At 36.6% G+C, this 13,874-nt stretch overlaps 1 protein-coding gene across 1 annotated transcript in view; it reads right to left on the reverse strand.

Annotated features, from left to right (window-relative positions):
• The window catches only part of LOC106881643 (OTU domain-containing protein 5), a 43,509-nt gene that overhangs the window by 8,620 nt on the left and 21,015 nt on the right, over positions 1–13,874 (reverse strand). The window contains exons 4-6 of the mRNA XM_014932108.2: positions 5,158–5,314; positions 1,506–1,654; positions 596–658 (exon numbers count right to left, since the gene is read on the reverse strand). Of these exons, the coding sequence (XP_014787594.1) occupies positions 596–658; positions 1,506–1,654; positions 5,158–5,314 (369 nt within the window). The remainder of the gene's footprint in view (positions 1–595; positions 659–1,505; positions 1,655–5,157; positions 5,315–13,874) is intronic.

Genomic DNA, 13,874 nt, shown 5'->3' on the forward strand with positions numbered 1-13,874 from the left:
TATATATATATGAATGAATACAGCGAGTATATGTTAAAGATTCACAAGGTGTCTACGGTAAAGACTTATTATTAATGTTATTGTAATATATCCTTTCAGTTCCTTTAATGCTTATTTTCTCTTTTGACTTATGTATCTATGCACGCTGACATTACACATCCAGTAGAAAATGTTTACCTCATTTTCACCCCAGCCTTCGCATATATCTGTATTCAATGCCCATTTCTTGCTACCATGCAGCACTGCACAAAAGCGCACTTCATACATAGCATCAAACATTCAGCCTTCCAGTCAGAGAGAGAATGCCTTTGCTGTCAACAGATGTAACAGTTTCTTGAAATTATAAGACCTCATCTTTACTTCAGATAATATGCTTTTGTAATAACAACCTTCACAGCTGATTGGATTACTTTAAATAATAAAAGCTTCTGCATAGTTGAAATGTCATTTCTGCTAACTACTCCTCTGAATGCACTTTTTGCGCACATGAAGTTTGAGTACACAGTATAAAGTTTCTATTTACATACAAATATTAAATCACAGAAAATTTTACATGATATACAATATATGATACCAAAAGCTGATATCAACTTACTTTTTCAATATGAAAATCTTCTGATTGTGTTACAGCATCTCGCATTAGATTCTTTTCAGCTAACTGAAATATAAAAACAAAAAAGAAAATGAAATAACACAAATAAGTAAAACCAATTTTGCTTTGACAGTAATTTATCTAAATAACTCTACAACATTAAAAAAAGTAAATACTATTAAAACCTAAAATATAAATTATCTTAGGGGAATAATTTTGCTAACATTTCAAATTTCTTAAAGTCCTAGTTACAATTTAAAATACATTCTATTTTCATTTTATTACATGAAAATACGATTATCCAACACTATTCAGAGAAAAATTAATCACAAGAGATAAAACTAGGATAAAACAAATACATAAATAACATTAAAATAATAGAGGCATTAAAAAGTTGCATCATTTTTTAAAAATGAGAAATTCTTTCCTTTTAACTTATAACATTTTCATTTGAATATAGTAAATATATTATTTAACTGCTTTAAAAGTTTTAAATTTACGTTATCCCAAAATCAGAAATGCACATTTCTGACTATATATCTCAACAGTAAACTTGCTTTGTAATTGATGAAAAGGAAGCTAATTGCAATCAGCATAGGTAAATATCAGCTAATAAAGTTTACGATTCTCAATAATAATCTTGGAAGTTGTGGGGTAGATGCAAGTTATAACATTTCAGGTTCGCCCTTTCTTTGGAGAAAGGATTAAATAGTTTAGATACTCGAAAAGAATAAGTTCAAAACTAAAATAGTTTAATAACAATATTTTTATTAGCTGAAATATATTTAGTAAAATTAATGCTTTAAACACATATATTACTATAAATACAAAAGTAATTTATAGAGTTAAAAAATAAGTGAGGATAAAGTAAGTAAATAGAGGCAAAACACTGAAAATCAAAATGAATACTTACCCCAGGTTGAAGACCAGGTAATCCAAGTCCTACACCTATGGTAGCTTTATATGGGTCCACAACTGAATTATAATGAACATTTCTATGATAACTTATTCTTATTGGTTCATTGTCCGTTTTATAAGAAGAATGAAATGTGTTGATAGGATCTAAATAACAATATGTGAAGAAAGAAAAGTCAGTACAGGAAATAGCCAAAAATTCTTCATTTGAATGGAAAATACTCTTAAAAATTTATTAAAATAAATTAGACAAATTAAAAGTTGTTCCACTGAAAAAGAACCTGGTAGTATGGCCATAAAAAAAGGACAAGAGTAAAAGCTGTATTAATAAACATGTAACATTTATTTCTACAGTAGGGTGATGTAAATTAGCAAGCATTTTTATATTATCAGAGAAACCAAAACAAAAATGTTCTCAAATCAAATCAAATGAGTTGAAACAAAATATAACAGCTGAAGTCTTGGAAGTGGAACGTTTTTTGTTTTGTTTCTTTTTAATGGTAAGACAGTAAGAACACAAGACCTTAAATGATATTAAAGCCATAAACATATTTAACCCATTTGATACCAACCTGCCCAAGACCACCTCTGGATCTGATATAAACTTATGTTCTGAACACCAGCTTAATGATAAAGTTATTTAACAAAGGCAGTGTATTTCAACAGAAACAGAGCAACAAAATAATTAAACTGTGCAGTTAACTATTATTGATAATTGTCATCAATGAGTGACAAAACTACGACATTAAGGGAAGTTGGAATATTAACTCACTGTTCATAAAATAAAGCATAATAATTCAAATTGGGAAGCACAGCTGCATCTGGCAACTTACTGCAACATCTTCAACAGTTTATTTTTTTTATTAACAACTTATGCAGGAGGAGGAGGAGCATAAATTAACTTTTCAGCCACTAATTTAACCCTCTTGGAACATGCAGGCCGATTGATCAGCCCAAGTGATACAAGCTGAAAGGACTTTGAGGCCAATCCATTGGCCCAATGAAACAAATGAATAGTTGGTTTTGAAGTGTAATAGCCAATCAGAGATCATCTTTCAGTAGATGTATTTCCTGTTGTGCAATACCGACAAAGTCACCATGTTTGCCCAAAGTGTTTAGTGTGTTTTTATTTGTTTTTACCTATAAAGTACCCACTGCAAAGATGAGCAATTCTGACGAACCAAGTAATGAGTTTGATACAAGTGAGTCAATGTTGCAAAGACCAAAGTTCTAGTAAGTAGGAAGGCGGACACATCACACACCCCGTCAGGTGTGTGTCATGTGTAGAAAAGGTGCTTGATCTATAGAAAAGGTGTAGGTAAAAACTCCATAAGATGTACCCAGTATAATCTATAGACACATAAGAGGTGCAGGAACATCGAAGGAAGATAGCTTTCATGTGCGGCGGGTGCACAGGGGCAATAAACACCACAGATGCTCAGAAAACAGATTCTATCGAACTCCAGGGGGAAAAACTAGAAGTAGTTGATAGCTTCCGTTACCTGGGTGATCAAGTTAGTAGTGGAGGTCGATGCTCAGAGAGTGTTACCACTAGAATAACCTGGGCAAAGTTTAGAAAGCTTCTACCCATACTGGTGACAAAGGGCCTCTCGCTCAGAGTGAAAAGTAGATTGTATGATGGATGTGTGCGAACTGTTATGCTTCACAGTAGTGAAACATGGGCCATGACTGCTGAGGACATGCGTAGGCTCGAAAGAAATAAAGCTAGCATGATCCGCTGGATGTGTAATGTCAGTGTGCACACACAACAGAGAGTAAGCGCCCTGAGAGAAATGCTGGACATAAGAAGCATTGGATGTGGAGTGCAAGGGAGACGTTTGCGTTGGTATGGTCATGCACTACAGATGGATGAGGAGAGATGTGTGAAGAAGTGCCACTCCCAAATAGTGGAAGGAATCCGGGGTAGAGGTAGACTCAGGAAGACATGGGATGAGGTGGTGAAGCATGACCTTCAAATGTTGGGCCTCACAGAGGCAATGACAAAAGACTGAGAACTCTGGAAATATGCTGTCACTGTAAAGACCCGGCAAATAAAGTGATTTCCCGGTTGTATCCTACACCAGTTTCGCATAACCAGCCCCTGCCCATTCAAAAGTACCTTGGAGTGTAGGGTGACCTGCTGTGCTTGAGGAGACCTATTGAGTCAAGTACATCAACATCAAAATGAAAATCAAATGGAAATTGTAGTTGTGATCCCCATGCTGGTGGCACGTAAAAAGCACCATCCGAAAGTGATCGATGCCAGCGCTGCCTCAACTGGCTCCCACGCCGGTGGCATGTAAAAAGCACCAACCGATCGTGACCGTGCCAGCCTCCTCTGACCCCTGTGCCAAAGGCATGTAAAAAGCACCCACTACACTCACGTAGTGGCTGGCGTTAGGAAGGGCATCCAGCTGTAGAAACACTGTCAGATCAGACTGAAGCCTGGTGCAGCCTCCTGGCTTCCCAGACCCCAGTCAAATCGACGAACCTATACTAGCATGGAAAACGGATGTTAAACGGTGATGATGAGGTGGAGTCTGAATTGCAGACAGGGAAAAATCTTGACTACAGCATTCTGCAAGAAGTCCCCCAAAAAATGCTGTGCTGTTGCTCTCTACCAAAGAGAAAGCTGGGGGGGTCCACAGGTGTAAGTGAGAAGACGAGGCCAAACGCATAGAGCTGCAGCACATGTTTACAAGCCCTTTTCTGTGCTTGCTTACAACAAGTACATGGTGGGGATAGACCAGGGTGACAGCTATCTAAACAAGAGGAAGACACTAAAATACTGGAAAAAAGTAACTTTCAACATTCTCTCCAGAATGCTGCTGAACTCGTATATAATTTACAAGAAGCACACATCAGATAGACATGCCAGGGTTTTTGTTTTGGTTGTTGAGGCCTTGATCAAGGTCAACATGGACCAGAGGAGTGGTCCCTCTGATGAGATTGGAGGTATGGTCTGGTCACGAACTCTCAAAACAAAGGAAAGGACTGTTGTGTCTGTAATGACAGGAGAATGCCTGGGAGATGAAAAAGGTCTAGAATCATGTGTCAGAAGTGTAAAAAAAGGCCTTCATGGACCATGTTTCCTCGAACACAAGTGCTAGCTAGCTGTTATACATTGTTAAATATTTTTGCATAAAAACTTCTGTGTGATTTAGTGTAGTTTTAGATTTACTTGTACATTTTTTTTTTTTCTCAAGGAAGCATTTATGCTTATTATTTTATTTATTTATTTGCTGTTTTAGGTTTTCTTATTGTGATGGATGTATTATACTGTTTACAAGCTTTCATAATAAATATAGCTTTACATATCAATAGTTTTAGGCACTTTATCCTTTGTTTTCTACATGCACCCATCAATTCCTATCTCAACAGGAAAAAATGGCCTTTTTAGTTACACATACCAAAATACCATGTGTCTCAAAAAGGTTAATATTAATACGGAAAGGGAGAAGCCATGATCATCCAATACAGCCCATTAAACAATCTTTCACCAGTTTCCTTCTACTCAATTTCACTCACAAAGCTTGGGTTAACCATAACCTCAGATTAACCCAAGCTGTAGGATCAAACTGGAACTATATGATTGCAAAGCAAATTTCTAAGCCTCTCACAGATGTACCCGTCAAAGATGATTGGCTTACCTAAGCTGTATTGGTATACTTCAATTGGTCTGTTATATAATTCACATAATGCTTGCATTTCAACATGGTTACCATGACAATTGTCATTCCTTTTACGATTTAGGTAAGTGTTAAAATCCTCTGTAACATAATGTTTGAAGTAATCTACATTTTTTGCCTGCAAATAATAAATTAAGAAAACACAGTTTTAGGTTAAGTATAAAATGAACTCAAACAGAATTAGATCTAAAAAATAAAATTTTTAAAAAAAAGAAATTCATATAAAATATCAAACAAACACTGAATTATATGTTACTCAAGGATCATTGAGCAAAGTTTTTAAAAAATTATAAAAAGACAAAATTACAAACATCAGAAAAGGAAAGATCCCAGCAAAAGGTCAACTGAAACAACTTGCTAAGATGTATTCTGCAAGAATGCATTAAACAGAATGAGTTACCTTACAACTTTCTATGTAAAAACATCAATTTCTGTCACAATCATCATCAATAATTTTATGTCCATTTTTCATGTTGGCATGGGCTGGACAGGTTGTCATGGTCCAAGTTGCACCCAATTGGGAACTACAGATCCCAAACACTAGGTGCTGAAATATGTCAATTGGCTTACTTCTATGGCTCAATGCCCTTCCTAACATCAACCATTTTACAGAGTGTCTGAGTGCATTTTCTCATGGTTGTTGACACTAGAGAGTTTGAAGAGTCCTTGTCAAAATATGAAAGAATAACTGTTGTAGTTGGAAATGTGAAACATAGTTAAACGAATAGCAAAACTAATAGACAAGAAAATATGACATTCAGAAACGTTCAATTCTATTTATACATTGGCAAACATATTTCTTTTAGCTTGTACAAGAAAAGAATGACACAGAGTATTACTAGTTGAAAGCAAGTGTGTTAAGGAACCAACTGCATGGAGGAGTTAACCAACTAAGAATACATAGATGAAACTAAGACTAACCTTCATCAAACCTGCAAAAGAACCAGTTATAAAAATGACTGGATAATATACCAAGAGAACAGAGAAATATCAAAGAAAACTTAAAGATCACAAGATAGCTACTTTAACAGTAGAAGGAAACAAACCAATTTCATACATTCTTCTGTATTGTCTGAACCTGTATTGGCAGAAGCAGAGTGAAACCTGCTTCCATTTTCATATAGATTGGAAAATGGTTGTCAAAAATGGGAAATAGAAAAATTAGCTTTCTTTGCATATTATAACAATTCTATAACCCAAATTACTAAAAATTCCTGAAACTTGTTTCTATTTAACTAATTTTTAAACATTCTTTGAAAAGAATTCTGATAAGGCTACTTTGCCAAGATAATCTTGAAAAAAATTATATTATGTTCTGGAATTTTTCTTGTAAAAAAGAAATCCTGAAGAACAAATCTTGAAGAATTGGTGCACAGCAATGTAGGGATCCTTCTCAATTTCAGACAGTATATCGTGTATATCATGGAGCTTCAAGCAATGAAGTTGCATGAAGAAATAGAAAAGTAATTAGTTCTGCTAGATGGTAATCATTAGAACGACAGTCTTCATATAATTACTGTTGCAGAAAAATTGAAGAGAAAAAACAGAAAAGACTGTAAAAAGCAGGTAAGTAGTCCAAGTGAAAGGATACTAGAACAAAACACAACTATAGCCTAGGGCCTAAGGATTTTCAATGAAGACAAAGTATTTCAATAAGACAGATGGTTTTCCTATGGCTCAGACTACTATGATAGTGATAAAAAAAATATAGTCTTCAAATATGAGAACAATACTCTATTGCATAATGTACTTTGGATTTTTGGTGACAAAGAGATGATCCCTTTTACATGGAGAAATGCCATATAAAACACACCAGTAATACAAAAGATACAATATATATGGTTTTTCTTACTTAGCTCTCAAAACTATTGATTGAAAGAAGTATGATTACACTATTTCACATTATTGAACTGTAAATCTAAAGAGTGAAATTCTCAATAATTTTTATAAAAATGAAATTAAATCACATTAAAGAAAGATTCTACAAATCAAAACCAAGCAAAATTAATTTAATTTCAATCTCCTCATATCTACATTGCCTACAATCATGTAATATAGGTAACAGATGTACTAGTTTAAATAAACACTTATTGATTCAGCCAAATTTATATATAATGAAATACTATATACAGACATACAAACAGAAGTGTGGGTGTACACACACACACATTTTAAAACAAAAACAAGACCAAAATCTATATTACTAGAATCTCCAATTTTCATAAACTACAATATAATTTATCACACATTTGCAACGAATTAACATGCAAGTAGGAAATGAATCACTAAAACTACAGATATTATTTCCTTAGTATATTTCAATTTTTTTTTCTCAAAAGACAAGTGCTAAATTTTTACAGATACCAAACAAATCAATTTATATTAACTAAAGTTTTAAGAGAGAATGTCTGGTTAAGTTTGTAAATTTACATGTGCATTGTTTAATGAACATATAGTTTGAAAATGACATACTTTACTCTGCTGATCAGAGTGAATCACAGTTCGATTACTTTTGTCAGTCATTACTGGCTCAAACAGTATTCACTTCATCCAGTTCAGAAAGACAAGGTTTACGGCTCCTTACAAAAAGCCATTTGTTTATTAGTACATTTGTTGCATCAGGAATTAACTAACTAAAATACTGAGACAGCATGTTTGTGAATAGGTCTATAAATAAATTTATATATGGATATATTTATGCCAGTGACACATAAAAGATACTCGCAACACTCTCGGAGTGGTTGGCATTAGGAAGGGCATCCAGTCATAGAAACCAAACCAAATTCAGACTGGAACCAGGTGTAGTTCTCTGGCTTACCAGTTCCAGTCAAGCCATCTAACCCATGTCAGTATGGAAAGCAGACGTTAAATGAAGATGATGATGTTTTATGAATATTCTGCAGAATGATTCTTGTGCTTTAACCATGTGGTTTACTTGCACAACAACCTAAATGTATACTCATTAAATGTATGTGTCCAATATTCAACTAAATGGAAAGCTATTATTACCAAAGTCTGGTTGATCTGAAGCAGATGCATTTCAATATCACTTCTGATGTGCCATTTCAACACAGAATCCAGGCTAAGACTCAAAGCTCAAAGATTAGTGATAGCCTTCATAATAAAAATTATATTTAAATGCTGAGAACACAACATAAATAGGAAACTAAGTTCAGACAAGTGTTAATAAAGTTGAAAATTAAAGGTATCAATCACTGCTTGCAGCAAAAGAGATTCAGCTGGCAGCAAAGATATGTGATGAAAACAAATGAAAGTAATCTGATGATCCAAAATAACATAAAGCAAAGTGGTAGCTAATTTTCAAATCAACCAGTAAGCAAGCATCAAAAAATATCAGCGATGAAGATTTAGCAAAACATCTAATAAAGACCCCCCCCCCCTATAGATTTTCAAAATATATTTAGAAACGTTATAATTGTATATGACAAAAGCACAGTAGCTTTGTAGACCACAACATAAAGCTCATTATTTACTTCATAATTCAGCACCCTCGAACCACCAGCAACACTGACTGCAGTGAGGATATATCTCATTTCCCCGCTTTCAAGACAGCCTCCCCCATCACTTCAATGCTCACAATTCCACTTTGCTCTTATGCACATTTCATATCTATACCACTGATGCACAAAACAATTCTTTTTGCAATTCTCAGTTTACCACATCCCCTACACACATCCCAGACTGACAGACATACATTATAAACACCCTTGATCACTTTCTTTCCTCCAAACCTCATCTCTACACCACAACTGTCTTAGCATCTATCAGGTCTTTTGACTATTATCTCAATACATCTACCCAATATGCATCTAGATATAAACAATACTCCACCCCACTTGGGACTTATGTCAGTTGGCTACATCACATATGCAACAAAAACTTAAATGTTCCAAACAGTTCCCTAAGTACTCACAGCCACAGAAAAAAAACAAGACCTACAACATTTGAAGAAATTCATCGTTTATCCAGCACTACAACTCTTACATGACCACTACCCAATCTATGAAGAATATTCCCATCCATCACACAGTCCTCTAGTTATCCTACCTCCCAAACTGCTAGTCAATCATTTTAGTCCCTTGCCAAAAGAATCTCCATCACCTTCCCACATTAATATTCCACTTCTCAACAACAATGGTTCTATAAGCAGTTCCTGGCAGAGAAAATTTCCACTTTGGCTGCCTGCTTTGCATCCATCTCCACATTGCACATTTGTAAATCTCCAAATCTATTTTCTCCACTCACCCTCAGGTTCACATCTTACACACATACCAAATGCGAAAGTACTTCCAGTTGTTTCAAACCTACAGGCCATCAACTCTCAATGTCCCTTTCTTTACCCTTAAGCATTGTGCCTCAAAACTAGCCCCAATACTCATTAATCTCTTCAATCCCTTCTTCTTTCAAAACACACTTATAGTGTATATCATTCCCAAGAGAGGCAACTCCTCTAAACCTACTATCATCTTATCACTCACTATACTGCAAAAGTAATGGAGACAGCCAATACATTGACCAACAGTTCAGATTCTGTAAAGACATATCTACAGGGGACCTGCTCTGCTTTGTCACTCACCATTAGATCTCACCCAAGAGAAATTTGACAAAAGCAACTTATTAGCAATATCATCATCAACATCAGCAAAGATTTCAACCATATTTAGCATGCACGTCTCCTATTGAAACATTCTGCCTATGGGCCCCACCAGTTATCTCTGGGATCAAAAGCTTCCTGTCGGATAATATCATTGCAGTGTACTGAAAGAGGTCTTTCTGATCTATTCTACCATCTCTGATGTGTCCCAAGCTTTGCTTTTCCTCCCACCACTCTCACTCTTCCTTCAATACTTCAATGACTTAATTGCTGTCATGTCTGACAAATCCTACTCTTTATGCAGATGTTACTACCCTCCATTCTTCCCTAACCTCCCCCAATAATGCATCATCCACACAAAACTTAGACACCACATGCCAAACTAACAGTTTCCATGAACAGAGAACTTGAAAGCATCCTCCAATATGAATGTGCAAATCTAGTCTCTTTCAACAGCAAAAAAAACTCATATCAACAAAACAACATTACGCAACATTTCCCTTAAACATTAGCAACATGCAACTAGAGCTCTCAAAATTATTCCAAATGATAAACCTCACCATCACCAAAGATTTCTCCTGGCAAAAGCACATCCTTCTACTGACACTACCAAGGTCAAGTGAGACCCACAATAGGATATTGCTCCTACACTTGAGATGATGCTGTTGCTACAGGTCCTCATTCCAGACGTCAAAGAACAGTGACAGAAGACTTGAAAATGAAATCATACTGAGACCTGTGAGGCACCTTGTTACTCAAGGACAAAAGGTTAGAAGGTTGGAGAGAGTGAAGATCATTTCCTTCATTGGACACTAAACTCTGCTTGTGAAGATCTGTTGACGCAAGTGAAATCGAAATCAAACTCGATGACCGGCATCCGTGCTAGTGGAGTGCTAAGAGCACCATCCGAGCATGATCGTTACCTGAGCAGCTGACTGACTTCCGTTCCAGCGGAACGTAAAAAGCACCATTCAAGCGTGATCGTTACCAGCGTCGCCTTACTGGCACTTGTGCCGGCAGCACGTGAAAAAACATTCGAGCGAGGTCATTGCCAGTGCCGCTGGACTGGCTCCTGTGTAGGTGGCACATAAAAAACACCATTTGAGTGTGGCTGTTGCCAGTACCGCCTGACTGACCCTTGTGCCGGTGGCATGTAAAAGCACCCACTACACTCTCAGAGTGATTGGCATCAGGAAGAGCATCCATCTGTAGAAACTCTGCCAGATCAGATTGGAGCCTGATGCAGCCATCTGGTTTGCCAGTCCTCAGTTAAATCATCCAACCTATGCCAGCATGAAAAGTGAACATTAAACGAACGATTATGATGAGGATGTGCACACAAACAGACGCAACAGCCATGTTCTGTCTCCAGATCCTCATGAGAGAGTCAAAAATATCATTTTCATGTGCAAAAGCCCTGCTATAATGGTGATTTTTGCCTGTGTGGCCTCTAATGGTAAGATGCTATTGATTATCTTTGAGAAGGTTGAGGGACTGACAGAAATTTGTTATGTTCAGGTTTTGAAAGATGTAAAAGACCCAGATTCTTTCTAAATATCCTGAGCAAGAGATGAGAGAAACACCAACAAGATCACTAATAACTATTCCAGTCCTTTATGAACTCTCAATCCTGAGCTATGGTTATTCATGAAAATATCATTTTCATCCATGATCAACTTCACCACGATTCTTTTGGAGAGCTTGGAGTGATCAACATCTTTTGTTGCTCAAAGTAGAGCCCAATAGCATTGGAAAATCCTCAGATAATTCCATTAAGTTGTCTTTGAACATTCCTGAGCTACAAAGATTTGTCGCTGAATCTAAAATTTGGACAATTTTGCTGATACACCCGGTGTGTGTGTGTGTATATATATATATCACATTTCAACGTCTTCATTTACAAAATTATTCAACTTGTACAACTTTTCTCTAATAGAAAAACTGATGGAAAATCATTTTAAAAACCTTTTCTTTACCTTAATGAACAATCATATAAATTTTTGTCAACTACATTCAGGTAACATAAATAGAAAAACAAAAATAAAAACTTTCAGATTTCTGCATATTCAGTCAAAAGCTAATTCAATACAAAAATGTGTTCACCACTACCTGCTAAACCTACCCAATGAAATCAGTATTCACAACTTAGCTTCTGCTTTGTTGAATGCAAAATGTTCTATTTATATTATCAATTTATGTTTTATGACTCACTCAATCAGGTGGAAATTCCCAGCCTGTAATGAAAGATAAAACCCACTCCTAAACATCTGCATTTAGTAACATTACCTGAAAATGGTTTAAATATTCTTATAACACTAATGCCATCAGAAATGATGACATGAAAATGATACAGAAAATAAAATTAAAATATTACAACCTTTATCTTAGCAATTGCTTCAACACCACGTTTCTAGTGAAAACCCTACCACCAATGAGTTCACCTTGTTTTGGATGGTTCTTTACTAACATTTTAATATTGTTACTGCTGACACATGAAATGTTTCGAGCGAGATCGTTGCCAGTGCCCCTGGACTGGCTCTTGTGCTGGTGACACATGAAATTTCTTCGAGCGAGATCGTTGCCGGTGCCCCTGGGCTGGCTCTTGTGCGGGCGACACATGAGGTTTTTCGAGCGAGATCGTTGCCAGTGCCCCTGAACTGGCTTTTGTGTGGGGTTGTTGTAGGATTTTCGAGCGAGATCGTTGCTGGTGCCCCTGGACTGGCTCTTGTGCGGGTGACACATGAGGTTTCTCGAGCGAGATGAGCGTGGCCGTTGCCAGTACCGCCTGACTGGCCTTCGTGCGGGTGACACGTAAAAGCACCCACTACACTCTCTGAGTGGTTGGCGTTAGGAAGGGCATCCAGCTGTAGAAACTCTGCCAAATTAGATTGGAGCCTGGTGTTGCCATCCGGTTTCACCAGTCCTCAGTCAAATCGTCCAACCCATGCTAGCATGGAAAGCGGACGTTAAACGATGATGATGATGATGCTGATGACTTCTACTAAATGCAACATAAAGTTGTCCATGGCTGAATACTGGTGATAGTAGGATGATGCCAACATTATTGAAGCTCTGCCTTTGTGATTTGTTTATCATCATCATCATCATCGTCGTCGTTTAACGTCCGCTTTCCATGCTAGCATGGGTTGGACGATTTGACTGAGGACTGGTGAACCAGATGGCTACACCAGGCTCCAATCTGATTTGGCAGAGTTTCTACAGCTGGATGCCCTTCCTAACGCCAACCACTCCGAGAGTGTAGTGGGTGCTTTTACGTGCCACCGGCATGAAGGCCAGTCAGGCGGTACTGGCAACAGCCACGCTCAAAATGGTGTATTTTACATGCCACCTGCACAGGAGCCAGTCCAGTGGCACTGGCAAGTCAGTGCAAATGCTGGGATAACAAGAAACTGTCGTCTACTCATACTAAAAGGAAGGGTTGTCTCACTGGGACAGAGACTGATGTGCAGAATAAAGGCAGCCTCTCCTTTCTTACTTCCACTAAGTATTTTTCCATGAATGAAAAAATCCTTGATGGACAGCATTAAGATCCAGGTCCCACTGAGTAAATCTCTCATAGAGTTCAACTGAAATTATCAGTGAACTGATAACAAACAATATATACTATAAATATACACACACACACACACTGGAACCAAAATATTAGAGCACATGATCTTCGTAAAATGTAAACAAAACATTTCACCTGTGAAACGATTCTTCTGATTGTCCTCTAACCCTGTTTTATAGGGAAGCCTCTGCAGGCATATATAATATATATATGTAATGTGCCGGACATGATAGTATCGACAATTTCTAACTAACTGTTCTTTTCAATGATAATCCTGTTAATATTTTGAGAAGAACCTTTCCCAAGGTCTTATGTTGGAATAAAGAATACATATTTGATTGTTAACTTTGTTATATTTCCTTCATTACTATATATATATGTATATCTATATATACAAAAATAAGAGGGATGATCAGCAAAAGTGGACTCCTATATGCTAGAAATAGATGCCGAATCATCTAACCACGAAAAAAATATATGTTCTCTGAGAAC

The sequence above is a fragment of the Octopus bimaculoides genome, chromosome 6, assembly GCF_001194135.2.
Source record: "Octopus bimaculoides isolate UCB-OBI-ISO-001 chromosome 6, ASM119413v2, whole genome shotgun sequence".
NCBI lineage: Eukaryota > Metazoa > Mollusca > Cephalopoda > Octopoda > Octopodidae > Octopus > Octopus bimaculoides.